The sequence below is a fragment of the Micromys minutus genome (assembly GCF_963924665.1).
Source record: "Micromys minutus genome assembly, chromosome: 2".
NCBI lineage: Eukaryota > Metazoa > Chordata > Mammalia > Rodentia > Muridae > Micromys > Micromys minutus.
The window spans coordinates 60,378,379-60,403,162 of NC_137971.1; the positions used below are offsets into that span (position 1 = coordinate 60,378,379).

The 24,784-nt window shown below is 43.4% G+C and overlaps 2 protein-coding genes across 3 annotated transcripts in view; one reads left to right on the plus strand and one right to left on the minus strand.

Moving 5' to 3' along the window:
- The window catches only part of PPP2R2D (protein phosphatase 2 regulatory subunit Bdelta), a 37,804-nt gene extending 23,731 nt beyond the window's left edge, over positions 1 to 14,073 (minus strand). Inside the window, exons 1-2 of the mRNA XM_080912659.1 lie at positions 13,935 to 14,073; positions 13,765 to 13,857 (exon numbers count right to left, since the gene is read on the minus strand). Coding sequence (XP_080768785.1) covers positions 13,765 to 13,857; positions 13,935 to 13,941 — 100 coding nt within the window. The 5' untranslated portion in view covers positions 13,942 to 14,073. The remainder of the gene's footprint in view (positions 1 to 13,764; positions 13,858 to 13,934) is intronic.
- Positions 14,074 to 14,197: 124 nt separating this feature from the next.
- MAPK1IP1L (mitogen-activated protein kinase 1 interacting protein 1 like) lies at positions 14,198 to 23,922 on the plus strand. 2 transcript variants are annotated; one of them, XM_080911232.1, is made up of 2 exons: positions 14,198 to 14,286; positions 22,779 to 23,922. In XM_080911232.1, exon 2 carries the CDS (start codon positions 23,119 to 23,121, stop codon positions 23,905 to 23,907), a length of 789 nt encoding a protein of 262 aa, XP_080767358.1. In that variant the 5' UTR covers positions 14,198 to 14,286; positions 22,779 to 23,118; the 3' UTR covers positions 23,908 to 23,922. The 2 variants fall into 2 exon arrangements, with proteins under 2 accessions (XP_080767358.1, XP_080767357.1); XM_080911231.1 differs by having other exon boundaries at positions 14,204 to 14,493.
- The last annotated feature ends 862 nt before the right edge of the window (positions 23,923 to 24,784 follow it).

The window sequence follows — 24,784 nt, forward strand, 5'->3', positions numbered from 1 at the left end:
ATAAAACTATTATAAACTGTTATAAACAAAATGTATCATAAAACAAAATAGTCATTATTCAGAGGGCCTTATAATAATGTAATTTCACTAGCATACTACAAAAAGTTCAGGCTATCATTTTTATATGGAATTTCACTTGTAGGAATTCCTTTATTAAATAAGCGTGTGTGTGGTATTTATGTGAAGGTCAGAAAACAACTTGTTTTGTCCCTTCTCTCTTTCCACCATGTGGGGCCTGGAGATTGAACTAAAGTTATCAATACTTGGTAGCAAGCGCCCCTACCTACTGAATCATCTTGCTATCTCCTTAGAAATTCTTTTAGTAAGTTCAAAATACATCAATCATGGCAAGTCTACCTACTGTCAGCCAGCAAAGGAGCACTACCCTGTAAGACCTGTGGTCTTATGATGTGAGGAGTTACAAGCTAGCTAACTGGATTCCAAAGTACCCTGGCATCATGAAGTCCACTGTCTGTAATGACATCAACATTCTTACTATACCCTTGAACATTAATGTATTTTCCACATATGTAACATCCTACCAGCCTATGTGGATTACCTCAGCCAGAGTAATCTTTGCTTTTTAACATGTTTGACATGCAATTTTAAACTCTCACTATTTTTGTATTGTCCCATACCTTCATTTTATTCTCCCGTTTACTTTCTATGACCTACTACTTTCAAGTATTTCTGCTACAAGTCTTCCTGTTTTCTACTTTTTCTTGCTCCTCTCACACATCAATCCTGTCATGTCACCCATAGTCACAACTCAGTCCAGGAAGGCTGTAGTGAGTCAGTATAAAAAGACTCATAACTGACTCCCCGCAAGCTCCCAACATGGTATCCAGTTAGCTATCTAGTAGTGCTCACATTTTCGGACCACATGTACATAGGGCAATGCCACTGCTCCTATCTAGCTAACACTATCTGTAGTGAGGAGTCATCTAAATCACTTTTCTTCTGGAAAGCCTCTCTGCAGGTGCTGGGAGAGTAGTTCAGGTCTGTAACAGCACCAGGAAGGTGGGGGCAAGATCTTAAAATGGAAGCTAGTCTGGGCTCCTTGTCTCAAAACATCTAGGTCCTGTGTTCAATCCTAAGCACCATGAAATTAACAATTAAAGTCCTCTTCACTCTCTCTTTGCTGTACTTTAGACACAGCCAGACTACCATAATGACCCCGAGATTTCCCTATCTATATAAAAAAAGTCATCATTTTGAGAACTGTACCAAAAAAGAGAAACATCTCAGAATTTCAGGATGGACCTTTAAACCTAACTGATTATATAGCAACGCAAGGCTGCTCATCTTTCCTAACTGCTTGTTTCTTACAAGAAAGACTCTGTTTCCTACACACTGAAGTATGTTTAAACATACATGCAGGAACTCAAAGCTCTGTCTAAATTGAAGAAATTGTACAACAGCTAAGTTTGCCAACATGTCAATTACTCAAAACACATTAGTTTTATCAAACTTCAGATAAAAAGAAAATTACCAATCTTCATTTTATCATTTGCCTTAGGAAAAAAACAGAAAAGTTACTTTTGATTAGTTCATTCACTCAATCTCAAACTGCTTTTAAGGAATACATCTGTTTGACAATGAAACTTTTAACAAGAAGAACAAGTTCTAAAAAACAGTATAATGAACAAGTATGTTGAATACTCATGCTTTCAAAGTTTTCATCTGATTGTACCATAAAATGGGAAAGTCTTGAAGCAAGTGCTGATGTTCCAACCAAGCAGAGAGAGCAGGATGAATAGTATTCTTCTACTTTATACACAGAATCCCTAGAGACTTAGTGTAGTATGCCTAGTATGCCTGGCAGGAGTGCAACAGAGGGGAGGAAGAGAATGCTCATGGGCACAAGGGTCTGGCTGGGGATAATGAAAAAACTATGAGGTAAAAGCCGCTGAAATGAGTGCACATGCCTGAGATCCAGCAACTCACGAGGCTGACTTCAGACCAGTCTACACAGTGCGAGCTTGACTTGGGGTAAAAACAAACAAACAAACACCCAAAGTGATAATTTAGCTCAAGACAGTGGCACACACCCACAGTTTCAGCTACTTGGGAGGCCAAGACAAGATCATTGGCTAACAACATCTGAAGAGACCTGAGGCCAATCTGGGCAATCAGCAAGAACCTTCTCAAAATAAAAAAGATCTAAGGATGTAGCTCAGCAGAAGAATGCTTGCCTTGTATGTCTAAAGCCCTGGGTTCAATCTCTATCTGAAGAAAAGAAATGAAATGATAATGTATACAGTGCTTACTTTTTCATCCACAAAGTTCCCCCTTCACAGAAGGCGGTCTAGGTCTGTTACCTAGACCACAGAGAGCTATACAAAAACGTTTTCTTGATGTATACTAATTATTCTTTAAACTGTTAAATTTTGATCTTTTTAAACAAAAGGTAAACAAACTGGAAACAGGTTAAACATTTTTAGTGTCTGTTTTAAATATGTCTCCAATTTAATACCTAAATTTAGCAGGATTCCAAACAGAGGGGACATTATTTCAAGGATCAGCTCTGACATCTTGAATGATTTCTGACAACTGCTTCACATCCTTTCTGATACAATACACAGTGGCACAGTCCATGTAGAGAGACATTTGGCACTGAATGGAATCAAAGTTAACGAGAGAGGAGATATGGGAAAATGTAGGAAAAGGCAGAGAAGGTGATCCTAGTCAGTCTGCTCAAGCAGAAACTATCTGTGCACTGACTGACCAGCTCAGGCAGGGGCAAGCTCTGCACACCACTGTATGGCAGACTGCTGCTGTGGGTAAGGAGGTATAGGCATGCAACTGAGAAAGTGCACTTATAGACTTCAACTCTTAATGGTAGCTTTTATTTCTTAAAGAAATCCAAACAAGACCAAATGTTGAATTAACTAGGTACTGAGGATGTGAGGACCTTCATTATTGCTATCACTACATTGCTACTGGTGTTTTTACTGACAAATCTATAAGGTATATCAAGATGTGACAAATGACCAGGACTTGAATACAGGTCCCTACACACAACAGTGACAGAACTGACAGGTTTTAAGTGTTTAAGACGGTATAGATTCATAGGTGTGCACCATCTTGCTTCAATGACAGTTAGGGCTTTAAATCTAGACCTCTGTATTAAACGAGCTTTTATAAACAGCTGTTTTGTTGTTTTAGATAACCAGAACAGGACAATTAAAAATAAAACCTTAAAAAGGCCAAAATGGCAGTCTAAAGAATCTACAAAAGCCAGTATGCCTTGGGAAAGTGGACTGTCAACCCCCAAGATCTTCACTAGGAATTCCCGGGAGATCTGCCACCTCCTGGCTATTACCAACAATCTGATTCTTTTGGCTGGCCTTTTCCTCCCTATTATTATAAAACAAAAGGCACCTTGGTATGCAACAAAATTAAAGAGATGTAAAATAAAAGCAAAACTCTTCAACTACAATCCCATCACCACCACAGGTGACATATGTTAACTGCCAAATAGCATTCTGACCTGGGCATTAACTATAATTTACACAGACAGGCTCACTGCTTGGCAAGTGCTCTCACTCAGCAAGCATATCATGCTGCGTTCACCAGGTATGAAGCATGACTCAACTTCCTGATTCACTGCTCTTAGAGGCAATTAGGTTTCCTTGTTCAGTAACTGCAAAGCACCTCTTGGTTAAATGCTAGCACATTTCTGTAGGCTTTTTATACATGGATTCATGAGGTGCCATGCATTTTACTTATTTATCTATGATGATGATTATAAACAGGGTAAAGTACAGCCCTGGTTGTCCTAGAACTCTGTGTAGATCAGATTGATCTTGAACTCAGTGAACTGTCTGCCTCTGCTCTCCCAAAGTGCTGGGATTAAAGACATGTGCTTTAAGTCAGACTTCATAGTCTGACTGGGGCCTCACCTTTTCAGACATGTCAACCTGCCCTTTAAAACATAAGTGAAGAGAGACTCTAGAATGTTAAGTGAAATGAATTCTTACCATTTGTACAGCTACTGATATGTGATTACTTCTCTGTGATGGCTGTCTAAAGGTAGGCAGCTGGATGAACAAGACTGTACTGTGGCAATCACTTGTAGTACCAAGTATAGTCAGTTTGATGGGTAAGGTCACTTATATTCAAAAATCTATGCATCTACCAAGAAAAATGGACTGAAACAGATGAAGGTGACCAAGCACATCTGAGAAAGATCATGGGTATAGCATCACGTGGACAGAACTCCTGACTGAAACACCTACAGCTCTATAGCATCCACAAGTGACTCACTCACTCTTTCTGGAAATCAAGTTCCTCGCATGTGAAATGACATTAACCCAGCAGTTTTAGCTCAATGGTTGTGGCCAGGCTCTAAGGAGCTACACACAAAGCTTCCTGGGAGGGGGCCTCAAATTATATACTAATAGGTTAGCTACAAACAGAATTTAGTTCATGAGAGCTGCTGCTTATGAAAAAAAAAGAATAAAATCACAAAATATAAACAGATGAATACAAAGGATGGCTGAGAACACACACACTGTTAATTACAAGTGGGGACTTATGAGGGATTTCAGGACTATCAGAGAACAGGCAGAGTCTCCATTTTTTTTCAGCTTCTTTGTGGCTCTAACATTTGGTTTTCTATAAATAACACTTTATTTTTTGTGTTCTGGGACAAAAACAATAAAATCTAGCCAGACAAAAGGGTGTGGCTGTTCTTTCAACCTGCCTTGTCCTGGTCATTCCACTGTTAGCAGCTTCCTGCATAGCGGTGGTCTTCAATGCTTGGTCTGTGGAACCCTCAGGAACCCTTGGAGGACCCAAGGGTCAAAGCTGTGTTGACAATGTCACATATATGTGATTTACGGTTGTCCTCTGTGTGTAGGCCACAGGCAGCCTAGCACCATGATGCAGCAGCACCCTCAAGTCCTGCAGGACATCCATGTGGCAAAAAAAAAAAAAAAAAAAAAAAAAAAAAAAGGGCAAAGAGCCAGTTTTCCTTAGGACTGTCCCTGGCAAACACCGCCGACTTCCACTTGCTCCTCATCATGTGCCTAGGCTTTTCTATACTCTCACAAAGCCTGTCTGCTGCTTCTTTGTACACACCTGTCTCTAGGAAAAGCACCTCACTGCCACTGTTTTCGGAGCGCTATCTTCTTTTGGAATGGCTTACCAATACTGGTCATTCAAACTTTGAAATGTGGTAGAGTTTTATTTTTATTTATTTATTTTTTTTTGAAAAATGAAGAGTGAAGTCTTTTACTTCAGAGGAAATTATGAATAAAATCTGTTGTCAGTAATAAAATTGGTGTTTTTAAGAACACATTAAACTTTGGGAAGCCTATATCTACTGCTGTTGTTGAACAGTTACCTGCTAAGAAATTTCTGATAAGATCAATGGTAGCATTAGCACATTTTCTTTCTCTTTCTTTCCTTCTTCTTCTTCTTCTTTTTTTTTTTTAGATTACTTTATTATGTAAGCACACTGTAGCTGTCAGACACACCAGAAGAGAGCATCAGATCCCATTACAGATAGTTGTGAGCCACCATGTGGTTAAGGGATTTGAACTCAGGACCTCTGGAAGAGCAGTCAGCATTCTTAACCACTGAGCCATCTCTCCAGCCCATACAATTTTCTTGAGTTAAACAAAGATCTTTAAAAATCAGAATAGCTCCATCTACAGATACTACCATAGGAGTAAGAACTACTAAGCCTGGACTAATCCTAGCACACAAGAGGCAGAGCCAGCAAAAATATCCCAAAAAGAACATCTCTCATAAGGATGGGTTTAAAAAAAAAAAAAAAAAACTTAATGAAACTAGCTACTCAAATTCATTAGTAAGTTTGATCACATGGGGGAAATATTAAAGGAAAATTGGTTAAATATTTTTAAGTGAATCCATTCAATTTATCACTATATTAATTTACTAAAAATAACTCAAAAGATGTAGAAGTGTCTGAAAACATTCCAAATACAGCTACCATATAAAATTTCAGCAAAAGCTGGATGACACATGATTTTAAATCCCAGAACTAGCAAGGCAGAAGAAGCAGGTTGATCTCTGTTGAGTTCAAGGCTAGCCCAGTCTAGATAGTTTCACAACATCCTGGGCTACACAAAGACACATCCCTGTCCCCCATCAAATACCTGATGGCCCAGATTCCAAGGAGCAGCTAAGAACAAAACCTTGACTAAGGAGCAGAACATCCACCACTCCCCAGAAAAAGTAATGGTTTCTGCTTGAGGCTAAATTTGCTTTATTAACTTCAACAATGCAACTATAAGAAACCCAACCCGGGAATAGATAAGAGGGTCAGCTGCATCTTAATAAGCTGTTTAAAGGAACCACTAAGTATAAGACAATAGTACTCTTTTCACCAAACCTGTTTCAGAAAAAAAAAAGTTTTTCTTTAAAGAACAGTATGTAGAGTGAGTTAAAGTGAAAAAAAAATTGAAAATTAAGCTGTACTAACTTCAAATAAAATAAGTATTGATAGGTCTAAGTCACACAGACAGAAATTCTAAAGGTCCTCAGTTCTGATGCCTGCCTGAGAGTCAGGATTTACAGTGTGGTCAGCAAGGTACACCTTTTTTTTTTTTTTTAAAGATTCATTTATTTTATTTATGTACACTGTTGCTGTCTTCAGATGCCCCAGAAGAAGGCATCGGATCCCATTACAGATGGTTGTGAGCCACCATGTGGTTGCTGGGAATTGAACTCAGGACCTCTGGAAGAGCAGTCAGTGCTCTTAACCGCTGAGCCATCTCTCCAGCCCAGCAAGGTACACCTTAAAGGTGACTATGGCAGCACAGGCCTGTTCATTCTGATGAGCTGCAGCTACTGTTTCCACCAAGGTTTGAAGTCAGCAGCTACAGGTCTGCACTCACATCTCTGCACAATGGCACAGTCTTCTATGTATCCTGCTTTTCTGTACTCTGACTGGCAATTAAGCTGAAGAAACAAGCATGACACAGGCCACTGCCAAACAATGTCACACCAAGTGAAGACACTGCAGGGCGCAAAGCCTCAACTATTTACCATCTGGCCCTTTGTTGAAAAGTATACAAATTCCTTAGTTTGACTTTTTCCCTAGAACCTGCGCTCCTCTGCCTGCAGCCATTCTCCAAGGGCCAGAGTAACCTTCATACAGCTACAGTGTTGCCATCAGTAAGGCTCATAACCACTGCGAACAACTCAAAGCCTTTGGCATGAGATTCCAGGGCTATAGCATTTTACTAGCTGGGCTGGCCTCTTGTTACCAGCACATTCCTGTCAAAGGATTAAACTGGGTTCTCTTAGAAAGTCATGCTTCTTTCTTATACCTCTCCTCAAACCACCTTTTACATCAAATATTCCTCTTCCCTTCTTTTTCTTATGCCCTGACTTTTCTCCCTCCATCCCTACCCTCCTGTGTGCAGTGGTCACATCCTCTCCAGACCTGGCAAGGATGCCTTACCCACTGACTGAATTTAATTTCTTCAGTGTACTGTGGTACTTCTTTAGCCCCACAGCAGCACAGGGTCAGCTCCTCTATGCTGCACCCTAGGTATCAAATTCTGTGTCCCTGCTTGCCAGAACTTTCCACCTTCTCTGGAAAATTCTGTAATGGTTATAGGTGAAGTCCCCACTTTCAGGACAGAAACAGAAGTAAGAAGGTGAAAACAGGGTTTGTATCCACATCTCTGCACAATGTCTTTCCATGCATCCTGCCTACTCTGATTGGCATCAACCTAGAGATACAAGCCTAACACAAGACACAGGACATGTCAAACAATGTAAAAGGACAGTCATGAGTCCAAGGTCAAGTGTGGTAAAAGCAGCTAGACTAGAGATCTTCCAACAAGGTGCAATTTGATGGAACAAGAAGGACTGGAGAAGTGTTGTGAATAGCAGGAAACAAAAAACAAAACAAAAAAAAAAAAACAAAAAAAAAAACAAAAAAAAAAAAAAAAAATCTAGAACAGGAAAGAAATAGGAGCAATGATTCACAGGTTAACAGTGAAAAAATTCAAGATGCCAGGCCCAGAAGATAGGATTCACTAGCTGCAGATGTAAAATTGAATCTATGCTTAAACAGTCAAAATCAAACATTTCAAGTTGGTTATTTAACAATCAGATCAGTACTTTAACTGGTAACAAGAGTACTGTTAACCCCCACCAATCTTTGGTCTGATTTTTAGACAATCAAGGTTCAGAAAGGGCCTTTATAAGTGGTAACTGCTGCACACACTCTGAACCCACAATCTCCCTCCCAACAAGAATTCTTCAGATCAAGGACTAAAAACAGTATTCAACTGATGCTATGGACAATCTTACAAACAACACAATTATGTAACTGTGACCTTGGTCACAGCTTGGTCATAGAGCCAACTTTAAAGATACAAGTAAGGATGCAAGTAAAGACCCAGTAAGGATGAAGAACTAAGTACAGGGATCTCGGGGGAGGCAGTGTCTGATCCCCTCCTAAGCCCAGTTCTGCTGCAAACTTAATACTACTTGCTCACTTGCTTCATTGATGCTCGCTCTGAGATACTTTCTTAGAGGCTTTTTACCAATGAAAATGCTGCAACGAAGTGAACTCATATTGGAATAATTCAACTAACCAAAGATCTTGTGCCACTAAGACTTCTAAATAGGGGAGATAGGATGAGGAGAAAGACCCATGACAAGCACCAATGTCCATTTTCTGTTATGTGGAAATCAATCCTGACACATAAAGCCTGAGACTAAGTGTTCCTTCCCTGATACCATAGTTTCCACGTTACTATCTCTGAAATGAGATATATCTATGTTCAATGAAACGTAGTTATCTCTTGACTTCAGTCCAACTTCCCTTCATTTTGTTACCTTCTGGGGTTTGTTTCTTTGAAAACACCATGTGACCCCTAAGGAGAAATTATCTATTTATCTTCTTTTTATTTATGCTAGATCACCCAGCCTGCTAGGTAACTTTTATAACCCTGAAGGTTCACCCTGGAGTTAAGCACATAGACCCTTAGTTTAACTCTGCTATTATTTCCTTAGGGAGAAAAAGATTAAAGTTGAATTTAAAGGAATAAACTACCTCATGGATTAATAAAGTATTATGTCAGGGCTGGCAAGATGGCTCACTGGAGAGGCACTTGCTACCAAATCTGATGAACCAAGGTCAATCCCTGGAGGCCACGTGGACTATTTCCCAAAATTGTCTTTGATGCCTGCTCTTCAAATATAAAAGTGGAAAAAATAAAAATAAAAGAAACAGGTTATCCAATCCCATGTGGTCAGTCCTAAACACAAATACAAGGGCAACAGCTACTAAAGAAAAAGAGCTCTAAGAGGTAGTAGGGGATTGGAATTGGAAGGGGATAAAGGTAGTAGAAATAATATAAATGAAGAAAAAAATTACTGCAACAAAATAATGAAACAAAAATACGAGACATTTACATTTTCAAGTTCTGAAATGAAGGAGCCAGACGTTTTCCCTCTGGGTGATCTTGTGATACCAAGCTCAAAGAAATCAAGTTCAACATAAGACTCTTTTACCAGCTGCCCATTTCTTCTGGGGGTGGGGGGTGAACAAACAAACAAACAAACAAACAAAAAAACCCACAAAACCAATAAACACAAAAGAGTAAGGATATGAGGTTCCCTTTGAGTGAGCTGACTGTAAGCTATCATTAAGCAGGGCTCCAGTTTTCAGTTTTTTATGATGCCTATTTTTTAAGTTTGAGAAAGTGACACAATCCTTGAACTCATTGTTGACCTTATTTTATCTGATAAACACCCTTTTTTAAGTCTTGCCATTTTCCCGTGTTTTTAAAGGGTGTTCAATTGCTAGTGGTACAGTCTCTGCTAACAGACAGCTGGCTCCTACAAGGCGCCAGGGCTGGCTAAAACTGGTTACTAGAGTAGTAAAGCACACAAGCCTTCGAGACAGGCAGAATCATTTCACGCTCTCTCTCTGCTCTAGTGTAGCTATGGAGCTGAGCTGACCACTCCTTGGTGCCTTGTTTGTGCATTTGAAACTGGGATGAACAGCCTCTCAGATGGGTAAAGACTAAATTAACTGACACAGGTAGTGCCTCTGTATAATTTCTGGAACACAAAGTACCCAATAATGTTAAGTATCACTGCTCTTTGGCTTGGTCCTGTGCAAGGCCTAGGAAAGGGAGGTGACAGCCAACCTTAAGAACTCAAGTCTACCAAGCACAAACATGCGAAAAGTTGTAATGTCATGCAATGGTCACTAGCAGAAAGCATGCTAAGGGTCAGAGAGCAGAGGCTGGTTACAAGTCATATCACAAAATCTTCTCAAATAAAGCAGTGAGTGGAAATTCTTAAGCCCAGTACTTACAAGTCCCCTGGCTTTGCCATTTTGGTTCTTGCTTCTTTTTTTTACTCTCCAACATGGGAAGGAGAGCCAACCACTACTCTCAGCCACTTGCACAACTGGGCTCAGCAGGGCAATTACTAATCTCTCTGTGAGCCCAGTTTGCTCCTATATTGGACTCACTGACCACACAATGAATCCTTGATTTTCAGCAAAAGAGCTGACCTGACTTAGAGCAAAATCTAATTCTTATAGACATAAAAATAATGCATCAAATTGTACATAGTTCAATATTGTATCAGGGGTAATTAGATTAAAACATGAAACTCCAATAGAAACACAGGTCTTTTCCATCCTGCTCTGCCTGGCCAGCCTATCGGCACCCTGCCCTCTGTCTCCTAGGCTCTCTGAGTACTGCTTGCCATGTCAGAAAACCTCAGACTTAATCTCTAGGACACATCTGATTGCCTATGCCCGCAGAGCTGAAAAGTCCTACAAGCTACAAGTTTCAACACATAAACTTTGCCATACCTTAAGATCTCAAATCCAAGCATCAGCACATGAAATACACCCCTTAAAATGCCACCTCCTAATTATCTTTTACCAACACTTCTTCTTCAAGCTTGAGTCTGAATAAGACTGGGGTAGTGCTTCTTGTTGGTACAAGTCCTAGGTGCCAATGACTACCTTTGCCTTTTTAAACCATTACTGACAAATCAAACAATATCACAGCTCTTTCTGTCTATCTGACAAAATGATAGAATGATAAATGATGGATTAAGAAGTATGTGAGTTAAAACAGAAAGCTGTGAATACATACAATTAAAAATATAGGCAATCACATAATATTATACATACAAAAGACTTGCAAACTAAAATTTCAGACGGTCTCAAAAGTTTTACTTAAAACAGGGGTTTAAAAACCACAAAAAGGTTGGGCAGTAGTGGAACATGCCTTTAATCCCAGCACTCAGGGAGGCAGAGGCAACTGTAGGGCTTGCCAATCATTTCAGAATCTGGGAGGTGGAAGCAGCAGGATCAAGGATTCAAGGCCACTCTGAGTTCAAGGCCAGCCAGGTCTATAGAGCTGGGACTACAGAGAATCCCTGTCTTGAAACAAAGAGTAAAAAAACAAAAACAAAACCAAAAAAACCAAAAGCAAAAAAAAAAAAAAAAAATCCACAAAAAGTTCTAATGAGCTTAAAACAAGCAACGAAATACTTCTGTTGTGGTTTTTAAGGGAAAGAATGATATTTTACAAAGTTGGTTTAACTTAACTGAACAATAAAACCCAAACCAAATCACACAGAAACCTGAAATTAAGGCAGATTAACCTTTCTACCACTATTATCACAAGTAGGATGAATCACAGGAGTAAGGCTAACCTGTCACCTACCTGAACATGAAAAATGAAACACAGTAATACATTTTATGCCAATACAGAAGAAACAAAATTAATAAACTACTCCATGTAAGTCACCTGACTTCAATCCCAAATCATGCACCTTGAAATAGGTCAAGATGACCTGGTCTGGCTTTGTCCCCTGGGGCCACAGACCTCCAGATGTTCTGAAGGGTCATGAGTCCAGCCGGACACTTCCAGAAGAGACAGGGTGAAGGAGGGAACAAGAAGTAGGACAGGACTTCTGAGGAGAGGCTGCTAGTGAAGAGGAAGGGGGGTGGAGTAAACAGTCTTCTTTTAAAAGAAAGTTAAAGGCCCATGTTTATTAGACTGGCTGAACAAGTTGCAATGACTCTAGTATAAAATGCTTATGCCAAATCCCTAAGAATAAATTCCACAGTCTTTAGGCTCTTCTAGTTCTTTGTCTACCTAACCATGGCACATTTAAACTGTGATTAGGGGAAAAAGCCTGGAGGTTCAGGAATAGTCTTAAGGAAAGCTGGGCTTTAACTGTAGGGCTTGCCAATCATTTCAGAATCTGGGAGGTGGAAGCAGCAGGATCAAGGATTCAAGGCCAAAGTTGGGCACAGCAGCCCACGTCTTTAATCCCTGAGGCTAGCCTGGTGTACAAAACCTGGGCTGTTCTGAGCTACATGAAATTCTGTCTCAAAAACCAAAAAACAAATAAAATTTAAGGGGGCTGATGAGGATGGCTTATTTGCTGTCAAGCCTGATAATCCAAGTTCCATCCCTGAGACTCACATGGTACAAAGAATCAACTCTGACAAGTTGTTCTCTTACCTCCATGAGTGCAGGGGCATATACAGGCTTACTACACTCACTCACTCACCCACCCCTACAGAGACACACAGACACAGTGTGTGTTTGAAATCCCACCAGTTGGGCTGGAGAGATGGCTCAGTGCTTTGGACAGGTCCTGAGTTCAATTCCCCAGCAACCACATGGTGGCTCACAACCACCTGTAATGAGATCTGATGCCCTCTTCTGGTGTGTCTGAAGACAGTGACAGTGTACTTAATATATAATAAATAAATCTTGAAAAAGAAAGAAAGAAATCCCAGCACTTAACTAGATAGGACGGAGTTTAAGACTTGGGCTACAACACCAAGAACCTTTTGCAACCAACCAATAAATCTAAAACAAAACAAAACAAAACAAAACAAAACAAACTAAGAACAAAGTCTGGAGAAGTGACTTTAAACAGCAGTGGAGAAAAACTCAGTGCCACTACTCCAGAGCTTCAGGAGATCCCCTGACAAGGTAAGTCCCTCTTGCTCAACACCAAGAGGTGGAGATCAGGGCTGACCGACATCTACCTGGCCAGAGATTGGAATGGATAGACTGGCACACCTAGGCTCACAATCAGGGCACCAAGAACAAGCCATCCCCGTGTTACAGAGCATGGGTCCCCCAGAGACAAATAAACATGCATGGATCTCCTTCCCCTTTTTATACGGCATGGGCCCCCATATTAGTATCTGGGACCTGATTTACCCCACAGGGTTTCAAGATCAACTGCCATGCCCCTCTTTCACAACAAGCGGGCCTCACCTCACCCTGTGGTACCAGCTCCTAGCTGAATCCCAGGGCCACTGCCAGAGACTAGTGTCTACAGTCCTGTCTCACTCCGTACAGACTCTGGAGAAGCATGCATTTAAGACGATTGCACACTCTAGAGTCCAAAGACTTGTGGCCACAGACCTATCTTCCTTACACGGCTTGATACCTGTGCCCCGGTCTTACCTCCTCAAAGACCCTCGAGGCCAGCGTCCATGGTCGTCTCCCTACAGCCTCCGGAGGCCGGCGTCCATGGCCATTTCCCCACTCTCCACCACCGTCTCCCCAACAGACCCCCGAAGCGGGACTCAGCCGCAGTCTCTCCCCATGCCAGCGTCTACAGCGGTCTCCCAACGGACGCCCCTCCCTCTCTCCAGCCGCTGGCCAGCCGAGGATCTCGCAAGACAACCCCGGTCCAGCCGGCAAAGGCGGCCGCGTCCGGACCGGCATCTGAGCGTGACCTTGCGCCCGGGGCTCGGTCGGGCCTCACCTTCCGCCACGTCCTCGTCGACAGCGCCCTTCACCTGCGAGAAGCACCACTGGAAGTCGTTGCCGCCCGCCGGGCAGCCGCCTCCTCCGGCTCCTGCAACAGAGCGCGCTGTCAGGCCGGCCCCGCCCCGCCACCGTCCGCCCGCCCGCCCGCTCGCGCACCGCACTCACCTGCCATGGCGCGGGCGGGACGCGCCCAGCTGAGCGCGGCCGACCGAGGCGCTCCGAGCGCTCAGCCCCGGCCGCCACCGCCGCTGCTGCTGCCGCCACCGCCGTCGCCGCCGGGGAGGGAATTTTTTTTCCCTTTTCAAAATGGCGCCCAATGCTTGTCGCCCCGCCGGATGACGTCATCCCCCTCCGCCTCCTCCGACGGTCAGTGCCGCGGGGGCTGCCGGGGGCGCACCGTGCGCCGACTGCGTCTGCGCGAGCTGTCTCGAGGTTGAACCTACGTAGCCGCTGCGGTCCAAGGAAAGAGCGTCTTGGAATTGTCGGCCAGCAGATATAGGCGGCCTTCTCGAATCGTGTAAGGTCTAGGACGTGACGCCCTCTGCGTTCTTAAGGCCTCAGACTTTCTTCTGCGGCCGGCTGGACTGGATGCTCGAAGGCCTGGACCTTTCCTCCAGCTGAGCCAACGGGAACGCGGAGCCTCCGTGGATCTGCCAATAGAGAGCGCTCGGCTGTGGGCAGGCGGGGCCTCTGAACCCCGGAGCACCTGGAACCCAGCACCTGCGTGCGTAATTTTGCCCATCATCCAGGCTTGCTTGCCCCCAATATCTTTGTCCGTAGCTTCTGAGCAGCGATCTTATCAGAGTGCTACTACAGGGGTTCTTTGAGCTCTCAGTATAGCCCTAGGGAACCATTCTGGACATTTGCTTTATTTGTGGGTGTGTTTTCCTAGCATGAAGAGGAATTATTCGTTCGTGGGTTTGACGTATCCGAAATCACTATGAAGTTGGCAGTGAGCGTATTGCACCACTAGAAGGCAGTTGTTTCAAACCAGAGCATTCTCCGCTTCACAAATGCTGTTCTGCCTTTTAGCAAGCGCCTTTTCTGTTCTCAGTCTTGGGTGGGATGCTGCTTCTGTAGAGGTGATGCGTCTGTCCTGGTGGAGCTTACTCTTCAGTGGAGAAGAGACATAGGAAAAACCTGAGAAAAGTCAAGTGGTGTAGAATTAAATACATCACAGAAGCAGGGGAAGGAGATTGAAGCAGTTGGTATTTTAAGGAGAGCAATTGGAGAAGATAAGTCTCCTGCCAAAGTCTTGGGCGGCTGCTAGAAGTGGGAACAGCCAGTGCACACGCAGGTCCACCCTGACCTTTTCTGTGTTTTAATTTATTTTTAATTCAATTGCACACACACTTTGATTAGGGTCTTGTCATGTAACCTGAGGCTGGTCTCTAACTTTTGCTTCCACTTTAATGCTGGGTTTACAAGCACGGAGCACACCTAGCTTGCCAGTGTGTTTAAAGGGCAGCAAGAAGCTGTGGGGAGAAGTGGGCAAGGAAGGCTAGTCATAGTAGTGGACACAAGGTGGTCGGGGACAGAGCAGCAGCACCCGGGGTTGTTTCTGAAAGAACTATCTTCAAGTGAAGTAGGACGATAAGATGAGCTGCAGGTGACTGGGTGTGTGAGAGTAATGGAGTAGTGAGGTAGTGAGGGTATAGGAGTGCCACTTGAGTGCCACCCCCAGAGCATCAGTAGAGTTAAGAGCATATGTATAGTTCTGGGAGGATATACTGGGTGGAGCTTGAGGAACTGGGGTCTAACTTAAGTTTATTCAGACTCCATGTAGGCATGGGCATCTTAAATAATGCCAGGGTTGCTAAACATTTCTTTCTGCCTAGTTGTAGCTGCATGTTTAAGATATGTAGGTAGGGTTGGAGAGATGGCTCAGCTGTTAAGAGCACTGACTGCTCTTCCATATGTCCTGAGTTCAATTCCCAGCAACCACATGGTGGCCCACAACCATCTGTAATGGGATCTGATACCCTCTTCTGGTGTGTCTGAAGACAACTACAGTGTGCTCATATGCATAAATAAATAATAATAATAAAAAGAGCACTTGTTGCTTTAAAAAAAAGATATGTAGGTAGACAGCAATGATTAAACGGTTCCCACTGTCACAGATGTGCGTCCAAATGCACTGGGATGCTGCTCTATGAAGAATGACAGACTGAATGGACAGAACTGTAAGTAGCTGCCCCAATAATTAGTGAGAGGCGGTACATTTGGCTTATGCATCTACATTATAGTCCATCATTGAAGGAGGTGATGGCAGGAACTCGAGCAGGGCAGGATCCTAGAAGCAGGAGCTGATGCAGGTCATGGAAGTGTGTTATTACTGGCTTGCTCCTCATGGCTTGTTCAGCCTGCTTTCTTATAGAACCCAGGACCACCTGGCCAGTGGTGGCTCCACCCATAATAGTCTGAACCCTTCCCCATCAATCACTAATTAAGAAAATAACAGGTTTACTCTCAGCCAGATCTGATGGGGGCATTTTCCCCATTGAGGTACCCTCCTCTCAGATGCCTCTACCCTGTGTCAAGTTGACGTGAAATGAGCCAGCATAGGCCAAATTTAACTTTTTAAAATTTATGCATATCTATGCCCAGACCAGAAGAGGGTGTTGGATCCTCTAGTATTGGACTTAGAGGCCTTTGGGAGCTGCCTGACATAGGTGCTTGGAACCAAACTAGGGACCTATGGAAGAGCAGCGAGTGCTCTTATCCACTGAGCCCTCTTTAGCCCCATCATTTTTCTATTGCTTACTCTAATGTGGAGTAGGATAGTACCTGTCCTTGTTCTCCACCTCTACTCTATCTATCCCTACTTTTCCTCTCTTGTCTCTAACGTCCTTCTCTCTAAAGATGAGGTTCTGTCTTACATGGAGAACCCTTGTGGGTCATTCCTTAAAGACCTTACTTAAGCTACTGTGCTCTAGCTCCTGCCTTCTGTGATCTTAAGGTCTCCACAGCAATTGTTAGTAACTAATGAGACAAGTGTTGTGTATCTGTTGCTAGTCTTTGTGCACAGGAGCTCAGAGTCCCTTAGGAGCAGGTTATCTTTGAGCTATCTCTGTCTACTGTGTAAGCAGGTTGACAGGAGGGAATCTGTGGGAGCTCAGCATGGGGTGGGGTCCTGGGCTTTAGCCAGAAAGGTGAGTGCTGAGGCTGTTGAGCTGACAGTCATGGCCTAACTCTGGGTTGGGTTGTAGAAACTTGCTTGACTCATAGCTATATACCAGCACTAACTTCAGTCTAAGCTCCCATTCTGAGTCAGACTTTGGGGTTCCTTGGGGCTGCATAGGAACCTAGGGGAGAGGGTAAGTGAGCATAGAGGAGCCCTGGGAACTGAGGGTTGGGGATCCTTGGACAATTACATGCTTTGTTGGAGTTGCTAGTCCAGTTGCCAGCTTCCATGCCTGGAATCCCTGAGCTTGTTTTTGGTTAGATTCTACTGACACTTCTAGAGTGTCTAGGGTGTCACCCAAGGTATCCGAAACAGATGTATATTACCTAATATGTACCCATTGGGTCTGGTAGATGTATGTGGTTGGCAAGTCAGAGGCCACTGAAGGGCTTAGAGTATGAACCAGGCATGTACTGTTAAGCTCCTCCCATACCCCAGACTGTAACATCCTCTCTAGGAATACAGACTCAGCACAAAGTTCTTAACTTTCAGGATCCACAAGTTCTGGTATCAGGAAAAAGCACTGGCCTTACCACTTACGTGCATTATTAGCTCGGGATGCCCAAGGCCGTGGCATTTACCTGTGGGAGTGCATTTACCCCTTCTGCTGCACACTGGCTTGGTGCTGTTCCTCCCATATCTGAAGGGAAGGCAAAAGTAGAAGCAAAGCACTGAGACCTGCTGTCCTTGCTGACATAGTGGGGTGTAGCTTGGTTTGTTCATCCTGAGCTGATGCATGGATATGCAGGCATTTCTCTATTTCACATTTTAGAGCAACATAGCAGGTTTTTAATTAGGAGCAGAATACATACTTCATCACATCCATGCACAGAAGGTCTCAGAGGCTAGCTAGAAGCTTGGGAACACTTTCTTTCTCTAAATTGATAGATACCTGGCATTTTCTTTTCTTTCTTTTTAAACATTGTCAGCTATTCGATGTTTTTGAATCATTTTAAAGTGAGAGAAAAAAAATCACTTGCTCATTTTAAGTGTTTTTTTTTTTTTTCCTGAAAGAGAAATAATTCACAGATGGGGATAACTTCATTTCAAGAACAGAAATACAGCTTCCCAATATTACACAATATGGCTTTGTTCTCTAAATTATAGAATTAAGGCAACTCAAGAGCAGCGTGGAACCGAAATGGCAACAGAAGGCATGGAACTGGAGGCACAGACCCAGCTCAGCAACTAGCAATTTTTCTTCACTGGGAACCTATTTGAACTTAAATTATGCACAATAAATGTCAAATCCTTCCCCATCTATCTTAGTAACTGAGGAATCCTGTATATTGGGGAAAGCTCTTTGTACATCAAAGCTCCTTAACAATGCAAGTTGTCTCTTCTTGTGGGAGGAAATGTCAGCTTGAGTGATGGGATCTGGGGAGCGAGGGCTTCTCTCTCCTGCCTCAGCTCTGATTGCTTGCTCTGTGGAAAGCCCTTTTAGGGCAGCCCCTTCATATTAGCATGAGTCACCTTTAGAAACAGGCCACCATGAAGATCAGAACCCACAGCAGGCCTAGTGACTCATTACAGCTGAAGCTCCTGCCCTTCAGTAAAAATCAACAAGGGAGGGACAGATATTCAAGAACGTGCTTTTCAACAGGCCCCATTCCTGTCCTCTGAGACCTTAGAAATAACACACTGTCCAAGAGCTTGGTCTTGTCAACTTGACAGTTGTGCATGGGACTCACTCTAATGTGTCCGGCTGGAGCAGCACCCCAGCTCTCCATACAGGAGCCAGGTGATTATAGAAGGTGCCATCCTAGTGGCCAAGGCCAGGAGTCCAACAAAGTCAGGAACTGAAGCTATGCCACCAGGTTGGAAGTCTCACCTCTGTCCTCCCTTTTCTTTTCCTCCCCTCCCCCCTTTTTATTTATTAGAGGCTTATGTGGGCCAATTTGACCTTGGACTCCTGACCCCACCTGCCTGTCTTTCTAATGCTGAGATTACAGGTGTACTCCACCACACAGGTATATGGTAACTCATAAGTGTGTGCCACCTGTGCCTTTCTAGTTTATCTGGACTAGTTTCTTCAGCACCAAGAGTTAGGAGCAACATTCCCTAGCCTTGAGCATAAGGAGTTAGGAGAGCTCCAAAAAGTAAACCAGGTCTGTGCAAGCCTTATTTGTGGTCTCAATTAGATATATGTTACTGAATTTCAGAGAGGTGGAAATCATTTATAGGTCCAAGTTCATATGTACAAATGTGTGTGTGTGTGTGTGTGTGTGTGTGTGTGTGTGTATGTATGTATGTATGTATGTATGTATGTATGTATGTATGTATGTGTCTGTATCTCCAGAGAAAGAAGTACCAGCCCTCGGAGGAGCTTCACTAGGCACAAAGTTGGCAGCAGGTGCTTTCTTCATTTGGGAGCTGCTGCCCTCTGCTGGATGAGACAGGGGAAGCAACTCAGTGATCACTGGAAATTGTGGAAGAGACCAAAGTAGATTCTGGTTAGAATTATGTGCTCACAAAAACATCCTGGGAAGAGAAATTTCTTTAGATCAGAGGCTGAGCTCTGTCCGTATAAACTGGCAGAATCTTTACACACTATCACAGCCACTGTAAGACCCTGGACAGAAACCTTTTAGCTTAGCCTTTTGAGTGGGGGTCATTAGGATTCATCTGAGTTGTAGATGGGTCCTAGCCCTGACCTTTGGCTTTGGCCCTCACATGCTGTCAGATCGGGAAATGGGAAAAGGAAGAAGGGAGAGCAGGAAAGAAAAGTGAGGGGCAGCAGGGCAGGTGTGTGTGTGTGTGTGTGTGTGTGTGTGTGTGTGTACAAGTTCGAATTTCTTGACATGACCTGGTCCAGCCGCCCTCATAAAGCACAATACTCTGGGGAAAATGCAGGGCTATCCCTAAGGCATGGCTTAATTGTTCTGTTCAAGGGCAGGACTTTTGGGCTCAGGTCTTCCCAGGAGACCCAGCTTCGTCCAAGCATCTTTAAACACAACCATGTCCCAAGAAAAATGTATCCCATGTACTCCTGTGGTTTACTACTATTTTGATGTAGAAATCACATCTCAACTTAGAGGAGAAGGCAAAGTATCCCTGTACCATGTGAATCAGAAAATTAGGCTGACTAAGACTCTTGATTTGAACACATATGTGACTGTGCCTGCTCTGAAGTCTGAGGTGTCCTGGTTCCTCCCAGGCAGAAGCTAAGCCCACGGTTCTTTGGGGGAAACAGCCCATTAGGCACCTTCTGCCATAGCTTCTCTTAGAGCTGGAATGTCTCTGACTGACCCTTCTTTAATGATTTTTATCTTCTTTTAGCTCTTCCGTTAATTATATGCTGGAGTCACCTTAAGAACCCAACATCTGTCTGATACTGTTAGTGAAATTTCCCATGATTCCTCATGAGATATGAGAACTTCTCTAACCCTTACCTAGATGCTGAAGCCAGCCAGTGGTTCTCAGCCCCCTTACACCTCCTTGTGAGATGATGTGCCATTTCTCCTTTGGCTAACCCTTTCCTGTGCTGTTGAGTTGATGTGTCTATACTTGCGTTCCCTGAGCAGTGAGGAAGTGGGGCCTCACTGGGACATGAAGTTTTGGATATGATTGAGATGAGAGACTTTTAAAAATTATTTATTACGTGTATGGGTGTTCTGCTTGCTTTATGTCTGGGCATCACATATGTGGCTAGCCTGTATAGGTCAGAAGATAGCATTAGATTTCCTGGGCCTGGAAGTACAGATGGCTGTGAGCCACTATGCTGGGAATGGAACCCTGGTCCTCTGGAAGAACAGCCAGTGCTTTTAACTGATGTGCCATCTCTCTAGCACCAAGTTGAGGGTCTTGAAACAATGGCATGGTTGTCTCAAGCCCCAGATACTGTGGAAAGTGATTTTATTGTAGAGGCAAAGAGAAAAACAGGAGCAGGAGACCGAGAGCTGCAGTGATGGGCTTTAGTTGTCCCTGTGGCTAGAAGGCAGAAGGAAGGACTTTAAAGAACGTTGTCTAGTCAGACTGCAGTGAGGCCGGTTGTGTATTTCTGATATCCTGATCTGAAGGAGAATCCATTTCTGTTACTGAAAGTCATGAAGTCTGTGGCAATTTGTTACTGTAGCTGGATAAAACACTATACCAACCTTTGGGCTCCTCTGTGGTTTTTGACACTAGCTCTTTCCCAGGGATGTTCTATTTAATTTTTGAGGTTATAATGTGCTTACATTTCTCTTCTTTTGCCTCCCTCATACCTTTCCAGGTGCTCTTTCTGCTCTCCCTCAAGTTTATGGCCTCCTTCTTAACTGTTATTGCATTCATGTATGTGCATATGTTTATATAGGGATATATAAGGTTATATAGGAATATATATATATCTATATCTATATATATATATATATAGATATACATATATATATGGTTAGTCATAATAGACCACTTCTCCCACCCCCAGATTTCCTTAGTTTCTTATAGTTTTGTGTGTGTGTGTGTGTGTGTGTGTGTGTGTGTGTGTGTGTGTGTGTAGGGTTGAGTCCTGTGGGCTTTTCTCTGTCCACTTCAGCATATCTACTAGTGCAGTCCTTGTTCAGCTCTTGTTTGAGAAGTCATGTTGGTGAACCTTATGGGTGTAGCTTCTGTTGTTACCAGGAGACAGACTCTCAAAGCAGACTAACTTCCTGATTATCTGGCTCTTAAAACCTTTCTGTCCTCTCTTCTACAATATTCTCTGAGCCTTAGGCGCAGAAACATTTTGTATATGTAGTCACTCAGACTGGGCTTCACAATTCTACATTTTGATTGGTTGTAGTTTTCTGTAGTCTCCATCTTGTGCAATAGAAGTTTCCTCCATGATGGGTGAAGATTATAATCTATGGGTATAAAGATAGACAAATGCTTAGATTATTGTTAGGATTATGGTGGTTTAGTAAATTTGTGGTTATACATTTTCTTCCAACATATATAACTTCACTAGTGCTGAGTAGTTAGCTAGGTTTCCAGTACCAGGCATCATTTCTTCCTTTTGAATGGGTCTGAAGTTCAACTAGAGAGCTGCTGGTACCACCAAGGTGTGCATGCCGCCATTGCACCCTTAGGGTTTCTGTGCCATGCTGGTCATTGCTGTGGCTCAGACATGTCGTAGCTGGGTAGGACTTTTGGTTACTTCCCTCATTTGGAAGCTTGTGTGGCTTCTTGTACCATAAAAACTTTCCCTCAGAGATGGGACATTTACATTTTAGAGAAATCCAGCTTAGTTTTTCTTCTACAAGTTGTGATTTGGCTTTGGTCCTGTGTCTAAAAATGCATTGCTAAACCTGATGTCACACAAAGGTCTCTCTTAGAGTTTTTTTTTTTTTTTTTTTTTTTTTTTTTTTTTTAAAGGCATCTCATGTGTTTAGTATGCCCTTGCCTTTAGGTCTATAATTGATTTGAGCTATGTTTGAGAGATGTCCATCTGTGTCTGAGTTAGATGTTTTTGGCTTGTGGACATTGGGGATTTCAGCAACTTTTGTGGAATAGACTTTCTTTTCACCATTGTTATGTTTTAGCTCCTTATTAGAAAACTGCCCCTTTTAAAAATTGGTTTACCAGACTATTTTCTAGAATCAGCAGTGGAGACATTTCTAGAATCATCTCTTTCCTCTTTGCTGTTCTGTAGATGTCCTGGCTCCTGTGCCCTATAGACCCTATGTATTAGCTTTTCTTTTTTATCCCCAACCTGTGCCCCATGTGCCAGCCCTTCTCTGTCCCCAGCCATCCAATCTCCACTACTTGAGTCTTTTCCAGGCCTTTTCCTCATTTTGGTAAAGTGGCCAGACCACTAATGATTCAGAATGTGATATAATCAACCAGTTGTTTTGTTTTGTTTTATTTAGGACAAATTTTCCTTTATGAAGCAGATTTAAACAATCAACTTGCTCAGGCTGGTTCTCCATTGCCTGTCTCATCGGACTCGTCACTACATTACGCTTCGCCTTGGTCTTAAATCCTGCTGGAAAAATACCACATGAATTGTCACTGGCAGATGTGCTACCTGAACACTGAACAGTCCCTGCCAGAACCTCTGCTGTGAGCAGTACAAAAGCTGGTAAATCTCCTCCAGGCTGACCAGGCTCCAGCCCCCAAAGTAACTCAAGAGTTTCACCAGCTGTGTTATCTGGACTCCCATTAAGTGCAGCACCCTCCACTGTGCCTTTTGGACCAGCACCAGCAAGAATGTATCCCTTTATCCCTCCAGCTAGGCTACTTCCAGGATCTCCACCATCCTTTCTTCCTTCTGGACCATCATGTCCCCAACCTAGTGGTCCTTATCCAGGCCCTGCTGTACGAGTCCCTGGCCCCACAAGGCCATATGTTACAACAAATATGCCCTTTCCAGAGTTACCTAGGCCAAATAGTGCACCCACAGATCCAGCTGGTCCTTTAGGTACACAGAGATCCATGACTTCTAGACCTTGGGCAGGAGTGGGAGGGCAGCATCCTAATGTGCCATATGCATTTCCAGGGCCATCTCCTACTCCTCCCCTTCCAGTGTCAGGAGCACCACCTGTTGCATGGGTCACAGTGCCACCAGGAGCCTGGGAACCACCAGCACCGTATCCTACTCCTGAAGCCTCATATCCCACTCCAGGACTCCAACATTCTCCAAATAATCCTTACCAACTGCCTCCAGGACCTTCTGGTACTTCACCAATGCCTGGTAACCTCCATAAAATGAATGAGATTCCAGGTGGCTCCTATTCTGATTCATCCAACCCAGACAGTACCTTGGAGACCACTGGACAAAAGAAGCACCTGAAGGTAGACAACAAATCCATCAAGAGGAGACGTTCCAAGAAGAAGAGCAAGCGAGTAACCTGGGGAGACATCAAGACTTTAACTCATAAAGCTGAGACCTTGGGGAAACAACAAGGACACAATACTACTGACCCCAAAATGATGTTGTTGTGTCTAATGACTATGTTACATGTTAATTCTCAGCATGAAAGTGAGGGGTCCAAATGACTTTTGTCAAGGAGAATAAAAGGTACACCTGTAATAAATGGTATAATGTTGTTTTGCCCCCCAAAACAAAAACCTCAAGACCTCCCAAAACAAAAAAAACCTCACAACCAGTCAACTTGTTTTGCTCTGGGTTTTGTCCAGCTTTGCAGCTTAGTTGCTTGCGGGTGGTACCTTTAAAGGGGTTAGGTCCTCAGGTTTCAGCAGTGTACAAGCAGCATCAAGTTCTGGCCCGCTCTAGATGCAGAAGACACAGAAGCAGTAACAGCTAAATGCCGGGCCTCAGTTGTAAATTAGGGTCTGCTCCCATCACTGCAGACCAGTGGTCAGGGTTGGTGGTGAAGACCCAACTTATACCACTGAGCACTGTGACACCAGGAATGAAGCTTTCCCCAAAGGGCTTGATGCCACATGCACCTTCTGGATAGCATGTGCTGGTAGCCTCAGGTGTTCACACACACGTTGTTAGAAGGAAAATACGGAACATTGCATGAGATAGTTATCACTAGACCTGGTGAAAGACTCACCACAGGGTGGCACTCTCGTACCTCATTTTAAGGGAATTTCCCCCCAATGTTACAATTTCTGTTACTTTTTTTAAAAACTAATTTGTCTGCCAGAGGAACAGAAGGAGTCCTGAGTGAGACACAATGCTGCTGGGATTCCTGACGTTTCAGGACTTGTCTTCCTCCTCCCCTTTCCCATGCCATCTTCTTTTATTTCCCCTATTTTAGGGGTGAGTCATTTGGCTGTCCCCTGCAGTACAAAGGGAAGTAAGATGCTCACTTCTCAAGGGTTGGATGCTGACACTTTCTGCTGAGCTGGGAAAGGACACCCAGTTCTGCGTTGGGAATCGAACTGTGGACCCTGAGCACGGAGC

What these genes read in the sequence shown, in the direction of transcription:
- MAPK1IP1L (XM_080911232.1), top strand. Translation starts at nt 23,119, where the DNA reads ATGTATCCCTTTATCCCTCCAGCTAGGCTACTTCCAGGATCTCCACCA.